Source organism: Barbus barbus, assembly GCF_936440315.1.
Source record: "Barbus barbus genome assembly, chromosome: 9".
In the NCBI taxonomy this organism is placed as follows: Eukaryota; Metazoa; Chordata; class Actinopteri; order Cypriniformes; family Cyprinidae; genus Barbus; species Barbus barbus.
In genome coordinates, this window is record NC_136737.1 from 13,031,210 (window position 1) to 13,043,392 (window position 12,183).

At 36.6% G+C, this 12,183-nt stretch overlaps 1 protein-coding gene across 1 annotated transcript in view; it reads left to right on the forward strand.

Annotated features, from left to right (window-relative positions):
• LOC306874727 (serine/threonine-protein kinase Nek7-like) overlaps nt 1-8,599 on the forward strand; it is a 69,133-nt gene extending 60,534 nt beyond the window's left edge. The window contains exons 9-10 of the mRNA XM_079424945.1: nt 3,336-3,449; nt 6,828-8,599. Of these exons, the coding sequence (XP_079281071.1) occupies nt 3,336-3,449; nt 6,828-6,938 (225 nt within the window). The 3' untranslated portion in view covers nt 6,939-8,599. The remainder of the gene's footprint in view (nt 1-3,335; nt 3,450-6,827) is intronic.
• The last annotated feature ends 3,584 nt before the right edge of the window (nt 8,600-12,183 follow it).

Sequence of the window (12,183 nt, forward strand, 5' to 3'; positions counted from 1 at the left end):
ACTGATGGAGGAACAAGGACCTCAAATCCAGTATTTATCTGCAAAAATAGATTAAAAAAAGATCAGAAGATTAAAAAAAAAAAAAAAAAACTTTATTTTTAATGTAATATTTTGTGGTACTTCTTGAGGTTTGTTGAGTGCCACTTTTACCAATGGATTTAAAGAAAATTGCCCTGCACCACACAACTCACATTTTTTTGTTATTCATATTTCAACTTTTTATTTTTCAATTTTCATTTTTTCTACTTTTTAAGCCACATTTTACAAGCTTGTTTCGCTTTTTGATGCACCAAAATGTATCATTTTACATTCTCAGTGCAACCACAAAGTGCAACAAAACGGTCGTCTATCTAATGTTTTCTCCTTTCTACTCTCTTTTCGAATATAACGCAGTGACCGTTCATTTTAATAGCTTGAATCAGTGGTGTGCGGTGGTGTTCTGAAATAAGATTTCAGAATGAAATTTTTTAAATTCAAATGTAAATTCATGTTCCAGTCACATTTTCTTAGTTAAACTATTTAAACTATTAGGAAAAAAAAAATCTATTTTATATTTAAGTCAAGTATAAATCTCATCTAGTTAGTGTTTTAAGCATTTTATATTTATTCCAAAATGATAAATCAAAGCAGTAACAATTTAAACAATATATTTTATTTGTGAACTTTCGTTCAGCTATTCTTTTTAATAGTTCATTTCTAACTATTTTTTAATTTTTCATGTCATCAGTCATCAAAGCTCAGTAAATATTGGTCACATGAGATTTGCTTCATTTCACCAAATTGATTTCTCACTAAAAACTGTTTACTTGTTTACTTTTTAAAATTAGTCTTCCTATTAATGCCATTAATATTGTTTATTCAGACTGATTAGCAAATGCGGAACACGCACAAACTCAAGAGGTGGGATTTAGCGCATGAAGCAATCACAGCTAAACATAACCAGTCATATCCAATCATATCACAATGGAGGCATTGCATCCTTACACGACTTTCCCCCATTCATTCTCAATTCATTCCCCCCACCTAACTCACCACACACTTTAGGGGGTCTGTTAAAGCTCAATGGGCTCAGGGGAGGCAAGAGAGACGCAGACTCCTGCTGTACCTGCTGATTTTTTTTTTCTCATCCAGTATCTTGAGGAGGCACTGCCTCCCTTGCCTCCTCAGAGAAAACACCGCTCATTTGAATACATATAATATATTATTCAAATATATAAAAACAATTATATTATTAATATATAAATGAGTTCATCTGTCATATTTCAATTAATTGACAACAGCTTTGAATGTTTTGGAGCTGTTTTGATAGAAGGCAGTGATTGGATCTAAAACTTTCAGATTATATAACTCTCATTTTTGTTTGTTATTTATCTCTTTTTGCTTCAGCAAAGTCATGCCTCGTTTCACAGAACATCTGCTGAAATGTCACTGTCCTTTTTTGTATCCTTAGTTTTTTTTTTTTTTTGGTGTCGATATGCTTTCTTGGGACAAGAACCCTACAAGAAAAAGCCCAACACCACACAGGCCAACCAAACTTTCTCAAATACAAGTGTGAATCTTAAAAATTTAAGTGATTTCGGTTATAGAATTCGATTATTACTTTTGTTTGAATGTCACTTAACTGTATTTTTGTTGCTGTGTGAATGCAGGCATTGACACTTAGGTGTGGTCTCTTTGGACTTGCCCTAACACAATACCCCAACGAGTTGACGAGTTTTGCTCTGGCACATTTAGTTCATATACAAGAAGTACTGGTGGAAACATCCCAGTCCTCCCAGTTCCAGCACTGGCAGTGATTAGAGAGGGACTCCCCCTTCTTTCCCCCGCCCCTCCCATTCCCATTTGGTGCGGAGCAGCGATGAATCCGGCTCTGCTCCATGAGTTCTGCCACTCTGCGCTCCTCTCCTCCGCTCCTTCTCTGACAGCCCAGACCGTCGTTTCGCCTCGCTCGATCACACCCCCCCCCCCCCCCCTCACCCTCACCCCCGTAAACTCGCTCGCTGTTTCCTCTCTGTCCTTCTATGTCAATTTAATTGAATTCTCGTCTAGTGTGCTTTTGTGGTGTAGTGGTTTCGTGCGAGTACTGTGCGGCTTGCATGCCTGGCATCTGGAAAACTTTTTTCTTAAAATGTCCTCACCCGCAGTCAGTGGATTTGCTTGGGGCTGTTTTTGCCAGTCTGCTTTTGCAGTATCATAATCTCATAACGTCATCAAAGCATCGCTTTCCTGGCTGAGCGGGATTGCACAGCTCCAGGCTACCAGGATGCACTGCATGTCTTCAGTACTGCCGTGATTTATGTCCTGGAATTGTGACGTCGACAGTGTTGTTCATCTCTTTCTGCCTTTTTTTTCCACAAAACATCTTCTGAAATGCTGAAATGTCCTTTTCTAAGGCTTTATTGAGACAGGAAATCCGTATTTTTTTTTTGTAAGTGTCTCAGACCAGATATAGAAAGCTAATTGGCCATGAGTTGGCAAATGTGTCCAAATTAATGTGTCCAGATTTATTACGACCAACTTAGTTCATGCACATTTTTAAAGTATTGGTTCTATTGGAGATACTTACCATCTGTGGTTAGTGGTAAAGCACGTCATCAGTTACTCATTCTCATGTTGTTCCAAACCTGTATGAATTTGTTTCTTCAGCAGAACACAGAAGATATTTTTAAAAAGCATCTCAGTGTTTTTATCCAAACTGTGAGTCAATAGGGTCTGATGGGGTTGTTTCCATTACGTATATGGACAAAAAACAGTGATCCACCTCAATTATGGCAATAGAAAATATACAGTCAAAACGGCAAACAAAAAATATATAAATTTTCCGGTTTCCAATGAAGTCTCTGACCAAAGCAGTGAAGTTTCCAGCTGTTTTTATCCCTACATTGAAACTCAGTGGGGTCCAAAACAACAACTTTGGACGCCATTGACTTCCATTGTATATACAAAAAACACTGAGATGTTTTCCAAAAGTCGGGTCTGGAAAGACATGAGGTTGAAAACATGAATTTTCTGCCAAAAAGTTTAATTAGCTTGTTTATGATGACACTATACACACAACATGGATAGGATGCAACAGGTAAACGTGAGCAGTGTGGACTCACTTCACCTTGATTTAACAAATGATGCATGAGCAGCAATTTTTCTAATTTTTTTCACCAGAAATATGAAGAACTGGCTCGTTGCCCAAGTTAATAAATTGAATTGAAATGATCATGATATGAACCTTGCAAGATTGTTTCATATGAACTTGTAACCCATTTTTTAAGCTAACAAGACACCTGGAACCAAACGTCCTTCTCTCTAAAAGTGCCTTTCACTTTTTTCTCTTCACATAGATGGCCGCCTTGCAGAGTCCATTCTACGGGGACAAAATGAACCTCTACTCTCTGTGTAAAAAGATTGAGCAGTGTGACTACCCGCCACTGCCATCTGACCATTACTCTGAAGAGGTATGTTTCAAGCACATTTTTACACGCTTTCTCACTCTTTGGTATTTCATTATTCTGAAGTTACAGTAACGTTTAACGTACAGCAAATTTTCACAGACAAAATCTAGTCATTTCAGTAAGAATCCATGCAATTAGGAATGCAGATTTTGCAGCAATTTCAAGTTGTTCATGCAGATTTGCTGTGATATTTCACCAAAACGTGACCTCAACTGGAGAGCTTCACTTCCAGAATGAAAATTTCATGATCATTTCTTCACCCCCATGTCATCCTAGATGTTCATGTCTTTCTTTCTTCAGTTGGAAAGAAATTAAGGTTTTTGGGGAAAACTTTCCAGGATTTTTCCACATATAGTGGACTTCAATGGAAGCCAACGGTTCAAATGGAAGGTTCAAATTGCAGTTTCAATGCAGCATCAAAGGTCTTATCTATCAGAACGATCAGTCATTTTCTAAGAAAAATACAAATGTATATTTATTTATTTATTCAGCAGACGCTTTTATCCAAAGCGACTTACAAATGAGGACATAAGAAGCAATCAAAACCAACAAAAGAGCAACAACGTGCAAGCACTATTACAAGTCTTGATTAGCCTAACGCAGTACAGATAATTATTTATTTATTTTTTTTAAATAAAAAGACATATAGGTAAAATAAAATTAGAATAGAGAGTGCTAGAGTTAGAGGGTCAAGTAAAGATGGAACAGATGAGTTTTTAGCCGTTTCTTGAAATATGAACATTATGAACATTGAATTATATACATTTTAACCACAAATGCTTGTCTTGCACTAGCTCAACCTCACTCATTACCTAATCACACACACTTGATGTATGGGGAAGTACCACCCCAGTGTTTACAAAGTGAACGTGCAAAGAAAGTCAAACGTCATTTACAAAAAAAGTAAAACAACAATGTTGGACGATTTTGAAGTTGGAGGAGTTTTACCCTACCTTTTTCAACTGAAGTACACACAGACGAAGAATTAACCGTGCGTGACCTTTCCAACGTGAAGTCGTGCATGGCAGAGCTGGTGCAAGATGAGCATTTGAGGTTAAAAAGTATACATTTTTATATATTTTTTAAGAAAATGACCGATCGTTTCACTAGATAAGTCCCTTATTCCTCTGCCGGGATCCTGTAGAGCCCTTTGAAGCTGCATTGAAACTGCAGTTTGGACCTTCAACCAGTGCATCCCCATTGAAGTCCACTATATGCAGAAAAATCATGGAATGTTTTCCTCCAAAAACCTTAATTTCTTTGCGACTGAAGAAAGAAAGACACGAACATCTTGGATGATATGGAGGTGAGGAAATTATCAGGAAATTTTAAGTTCTCCTTTAATAGTTGTGACTACATCACATTCTGTTGTTGTCCTTAACAGGATAGTTCACCCAAAAATGTCAATTTTGTCATTGTTTACTCTGTCACTCTTGTGACAAGATACTCTGAAGAATGTTCCAACAGTTTTGTCCATACATTGAAAGTCAGTTGGGTCCAAAACAACAACTTTGGACCCTATTTACTATCATTGTATGTACAAAAAAAAACACTGTCGTTTTTTTTAAAAGTCAAACAGGTTTGGAACAGCATGAAGGTGAGAAAATGATGACAGAATTACATTTTTAAGTAACTTGTAGTTCCCATGCTTGTGAACAGCAAGTTCATACTAGTCCATCAAGTAGACCATCGCCAATTCAGCTTGTGAATTTCCAGCACTGCCGGTCTTTCCTTGTAACATGCTGTCACTCTCTGATGTCAGCCATCGAAATCCTCCGATAGATCCGGCACGTCCGACCAAAGCTGCCATTATTATTATTTACAAGCCCGGCACGACTCATCCTCCATTCAGCACTTCCTTCAGCTTTCCAGAGCTGCAGGAAGGCCTGCCTCCCTCCCTGTCTACATGTAAACAATGCTCCTGAAGGCGAAAGGCAAAAAAGTGTCAGCCGTTCATCTTTGGTGTGTCATTTACCGTCTCCTTGTATCTCACCTGACAGACAGCCCCCCTTAAAGCGGGGGAAAAATCCACGACCATCGAACCCCCCGCATTTCTCTCGTGCAAAAGCATGAATATTTTACATATCTGCATCCTTACTGCCCCCCCCCCCCCCATTTCTTCTCCACTAATTCTCAGACTGTCTGCATTTGCATTTCACATGCCGGGCTGATTAGGAGACGTACCGCGCCATGCAACAGCAGCCAGGCCCCAGCAAGAGAGGCGGTTGCCATGGCGATCTGACACAGGGGCATCTTCTTTCCTTTCGCTTTTTTTTTTTTTCCTTTCCCCCCACTTTTAATGATGCTGCTGCTGCCGCTTGTCTGGGTTCAGTTTATTTTTCAGTGCAGCATCACGACTCTCAATCCCATCCCTGACTTGCAGGGACTCTGTTTGTGTGTTTTGGATTTTTTTTGGTCTAGAAAGTTTGTAGCGGAGAATTAACAAACATTCGCAGGGCCAGAGAAGTTACATTGCTTAAAGCCTATCCCTCAGCTCTGCTGTTCACTCTGAAATGCTTGCCATTTTTGTCAATCATCTTGTTCGTCTTAACCTAATGACTATTATGGGGCTCCAGACTCTGACTAAAACTGTTGTACATGTGATGACAAGTGTATTTTAATGTTTTTATTTATTTTTTATTATTATTAATATCATTATAAAAAGCTTGTTCTTTCATTTTACTACTACATCTTTTAATAATAATAGTATTTTTTTTATTATTATTATAGGTTTTATTGTGCGTTGAATATTTTTCAAAATGTAAAAAATATTTAGTCTAAATTAACTAAATTATAAAATATAGTCTACATTAGCAAAAGTCCAGAAAACTTGTGTACATTCATATATTACATTATATTAGATTAGATTTTTAATTTAAATATGTAAAAATATGAAAATATACAAGTGTAAATAAATATGTAATGTATATTATACATACAGACACACACACACGCGCACACACACACAAATAAATAAATGTTGATTCCAACATTTACTAACACATTATTAAGATGAAAAGTTGTAACCATTTATGCTGCTTAATGGCCCTGAACTAACATGGACTAACACTGAAGAGTTTTTTATTAAGAAATGTTAACAAATATTAATAAATACTTTAACAAAGGTATCGCTCATTTTTTTGTAAATCTAGTTAACAAAATGGAACCTTATTGAAAAACATTACACACACTGACGCTTTGGCACCAATATAATCAGGATGACCCCATCAAATGGGAATGAACTACTTTTCAAAAACTTTGAGTAAACCTGTAATTTGTCTACTGTTCAGTGGCTCATTTGTCTCTTTTTTAATGTGGAGCTCTGTATTACGGATCTGTATTATGAATTGTTAACGTTTTTTTTTTTTTTTTCTCCTCAAGCTGAGAAAACTGGTAGATATGTGCATCAACCCTGACCCAGAGAAAAGGCCTGACATCACCTACGTATATGGCATCGCCAAACACATGCAAGCCTTGACTATCGCAAACTGAGTCTGGGACCCGATTCTTCTTGCTTCTACTTTTAAGACCTTCGTCTGGCCCACAAATGTCATTTAAAGCTTGTTTTGCTCCATCGTAATGCAACCTGGCATCTTTCAGTAGAAAAAAAATACAACATATGACACAAAGCATGGCCTTTGGGTTACTAGAACTACGTCAAAAAGACAAAAAAACGACCTTTACATATAGCACTTCTAAGAAGAAAAAGGAAAAATAAGCAGTGTTGTAAACTGGTTTGACTTGATTTTTGCTCTTTCCGATGTTGGTACCATGCAATGATTGCAATATTTAACTCCATTTGTTTTTTTTCTGTCACTAGCATGAAATGTAAATCTGATATGCTTTTGAAAATCCCACAACAGCCGCTCCAAGAACTTTTACACAGCGAAACCTTACGAGAAAAACATCTCTATAAAAAGAGAATTAAAATTCCCCTTAAAAAGCAACTTAGTTGCTTTTCGAAATTTCAGAGGTTTGTCTTTCTATTAAAAGAGCATGAGATCATAGTGGTATTTGTCGCAATTTCCAAGGACTAAATAACTAGTCCATATCTAAACCTTAAAAGCATGCATTAAATCCAAGTATTTCCTGTCCGTCCTTCCTGCACCGAACCATTTATTGCAATACTTCTTAGGAGTTTAAGCCTTAGACCTTTTGAAATGCATTAAATAAATTCTAGATCATGACAATACGTTTGCATTCGCCAGATTTCTTTTAACGCACTCCGGATGAAGTCTGTTTCTCAAAGGCAAGTCCTTCCCAGTATCCGCACCTCTACGGCTGGTACTTGAACTTTAATAAATGATTAATGCAAAGGCCTCACATGCAATGCAGTAGCTTTTCATACATCCTTCATAGTGCCTTGTTCCGTACTTCAGAAAATGCTAAAAACAGTGCCTTCCTGTAAACCAAAACACGTTTTTATACAGAACTGGCAACAATTACATCACTCAATCGGTTTTACGACAACCGAGCATCCTGAAAGAGGTACGTTTACAAATGACGTTTTCCAATGCAACGTTTGAGTCTGAACAATTCCGCTATGTTCACCGAAACGTCTTGACCTCTTCCAGACTGCGCTGCTTTCCAGAATGTGGCTTGTGATCTTTGGCAGACTTGGTCTAATATGAGTTACACAAGTGTATGAAGTTATACTATCCAGATAGCAGCTATTACGCAGCACCTTTTGCAGACAGTATGATTTGCTGTGATAGTACCAAATATAAAATGGTATATTTTTTGTAACTTTAGTCGAGAGCATTTTTAGTGTTTACCTTTTTCTTTTTACTGTATTTTGCAATAATCCCCCTTTTCTTTCGTCTTTTGTTAACACAGTAACAGATTATGCTTGTTGCCTTATCGATAATAGTATGTATTTATCTTGACGAGGCACGCAAGGCCTGTTCCAGCGAGATCTGGATCCTTTACTGCGGTAAAGCACATATGAATCGGACACTCACTGTCTGCCAGACTGTACTCTCTCTACTTTCGCCCCAAATCATTTGGGAGGGGAAGGAAATGCAACTTTTTATTTATTTGTCTTTTTTGACGGTTTATTTGAACATGTTTAACATTCTAGATGCACATGAATTCTTTATATGCTAATTGAAATGGAAAAAAAAGAAATAAAATTAAATCACGTAAACCCTTTACTCTGGTGTTGTGGTTATTTAAAGTTTGAGTTGACAATGTATATGCAAAATTTGCATAACGTAAAAACTTTTAACTATAAAACTCTGCTTTGCTGCTTTCAGAGTCGGTTTAATTGCACATGCCAATCAATCCCCCAAAGCGTCGCCCACTCGTGTTTATTTGTATTCTTTTAGCGACTGTCTCCACTTTGCCCTGAGCTTTATTAGCTGGCAGTGTCGCGCTCGTGCCCTAGGGTCCACGTCCGGCTTATTCCCTCCAGGAAAGGCATCGGCAAGGGGACTATTTCCTCTCATTCTAATGAATTCCTCAAGGAGAGCAGTTCAATTTCATCACTGGAAATGACTCCCTTGAAACTGGCAGAACAACGAAAACAAACTTAAGTAAACATCACATTTGATATCGGGCTTTTTGTAAGCTGCTATCTTTACCCACACTGGTCTAGTGTCGATACTAGTTGTAAAAAAAGGCTTTTGGTGAGATTCTTTTTTGTTTGTTGTCTGTGCATTTTGTGTATGTTTTACTGTTAGAAAACAGATGCAGGTATCCATCTTGTGGCGGTACAGTCTAACTGCACTACACTGACTGTAATAGATCTGAATGGAGGCTTCTTTCTGTGGTACAGCTTTCATATCGTTAGACTCAGGCATTGATAAAGAGTATATACAATGCAATTAGGGCTCAAAATCTTATATATATGAACCTGCTCCATTACTGTAATTTTATTAAAAATGTATTATTTTTCTTGATGACACAATGCCATGTAACGTTTAACCACATTGTATTTTTTGTTTAATCATAATGTTTAAAACGGTACAGAATTTTATTTAAAAAAACACTAAAACAGCAAGGCCCCCTTTTATTATAATTTATCTATAAACGATCAATACAAATAACATTTCACAGTCAGTAAGTTGTTTAAGAAATTGATACTTTTATTTGTGATGCAATAAAAATTGACTGTAAAGACATTTATTTTTATTTTCAAATCAGCATATTAGAATGATTTCTGAAGGATCATGTGACATTGAAGACTGATGCAATGATGCTGAAAATTCAGCTTTGAGCACATGAATAAATTATTTTTAAAATATATTAAAATGGAAAACAGTGCTTTCAAATTACAAAAAAAAGTTTACTGTATTTTTACTGTATTTTTGATCAAATAAATGCAGCCTTGGTGACCAAAAGAGGCTTCTTTCAACAGAAAACTTCAAACTTTTCAACTCTAGCATGTTTTTGTAGCTGCACTTTCTTTGTCTCTCAAGCCAATTTATGATTGAATCATTCTTTTGAAGAAGAAAAAAGTTAATATTTTTTTCAAAAAATTTGTTGATTTAGTTCTCAAATCTGCGAGTAATTAATTAGCAAGTTGTCCTGAATCAATGATTCATAACTGGAACGGCCATTAAAATGTGGTTGCATGTTTTCTAAAGTCCAACAATTGCATCAGTTAGTCTCCAGAAATTGAGATTTTTTGTTAGCTGTTCGCAAAACATGCTCCAAAGCGGTGTAGACCTGTTATTGAACAGTATGCTAGTTGTTACCCACTGATCCGTTTTACACTTTGTCGGCAGACTGCACAGACACTGAGATGTCACTACAGAAGCCCAACTGACTCAGATGTTTTTACCTTTTGCACCAAGGCCAAATATATTCTCTTTCCTTAAGATTCAGGTGCTTGGTTCAGCTCTCTATATCTGTCTGTTGCCAGAGGGACCAGCACTTTTAACGTGTCCCTTCTGCATTGGCAGCAGATTCAGCTGCTGGCAGCATTTTCATAGATTTTTTTTTCTGTATTTCGGCAAGAGAAACGTGCCGTTTCTCTTTAGCTCTGGTTCCTGAGGCGAGTTTTGCCTTGTTCTCGGCATTTGAAGTGGCCAGGAAGCTGACGCTTTATTGGCCGATTGTGTGGTCAGCAGAGAGTGACAGTCTTTGAGCCAAACTTTGTCCAAGTTTGGAGTTGTGACTGCAGCTGGGACAACAAATAAGTCATAGTCGGGGCAAAAAAAACAAGTAGACAGAATCCGGGTTCCTCACTGTTCATTTCCCCCTGTGGACTCGCATGGAGGAAAATAGCTAGTGCATCTCAGGCGTTTTTTTTTCTCTTTATTGAAAGGATTTGTGCTTTGAAACATGAAATATCAATAGCACGCAGGTTTGAAATAGCTTGTGGCGCATGCTTGGCAACTTTAAACCAATTAGTTTGTGAGGGGAAGAGAATTATCAAGGGATGATCTCCAAACATCCACCATTCAAACCATTGCTCTTTTTTTTTTTATTTGAAAAGTTTTCTCCAAAATGCTATCTCTGGCAATATCTTAGAACTGCGGTTTCTAAGGAAAAAAGAACAACAGCGAGTAAACTCTGCCTTATGTATTGTTAATGAATCTGTTTTTACTTTCCGTTTCTTCTTTATTGGGTCATTCTACAAAACGTGTTCCCCTCACATGAATAATGAATATCTGATTCCAGCTTTTACTTTGTTACTATATACATTTTCTACATGCATCAACAAAAATATTTTATATATTTAGTTTTTTTCCCTACTTTATTTTTTTTATTATTTTTTTGATCGGTTTCCACCGGTGTGTTTTACATCGCCTCGCTACACTGGCATTTTTTTTAGGAAAATAAAATATGGAATATGGAAATAAACATTGTCTTTATTATATATATATATATTTATAATTTGGTTAACAGACTGAAGGACTAGGAGTTATTTGTAAACCCTGTTACCATTTAATTTTAGGTAAACAGGCAAGTATCTGCTTTTTTTTAATGCTTTATCTTAGGTTTTATAATGTTTTTAGATTGGAAGTAGTCGTAAACAATTGATAACATAATTGTGATATTTCTACAAATACACACTTTTCGAAGGACGTGTCATGTTAAACTAAAAATGTCAACCCTGTTACTCTAAACCCTTTTACTTTTTTGAAGTCATTATGCATGAACGTGTTAAAATTTGATTATAATAAAATGTAATCGCATAAGATTATTTTTTGTTAAAAATCATCTTAAAACAACCATTAAAACTTCCATTTACTTACATGACAGCAATCTACAAACTGACATTTGTAGGCATACTACACAAACAGTGTTGTTGTCCATGCACTCTATATATTATGCATTTTTTCCTTCCCAGAGGAAGCATGGGGAAATACATGGTCATCTGTGGTAGACCTTAGCTAAGCTAAAATGAAAATAAAAAAAGGCTACCCTCTGAGCAATACCCATAAACATTTGAACAGCATCTCCTGGTATATTTAGCACATTTTGCCCGACCAAGGAACTTTTTGGGGTTTTTCGCAAACTAACTATTGGAAACAAATGCTAGGTTGAGGTTTCAAAAGAAATCTGATCCAGAGAGTGTCTTTACAGGTGGTTTTTACCCACAGCTGTTTTGAATTCTGAAGCCTTTCCAACCAAAATGTCACATCCCATCCTGTTGCCTCCCTTCATCAAGCTGCGAATAAAAAAAAAAAAAAAAGTAAATAGACTTGCTTGAGTAAGCATGAAAAGAGAGAATGTGTGCCATTTATTTTCTTTTGACTCCAATCTGGAGTGTAAAGTAATTAAAATC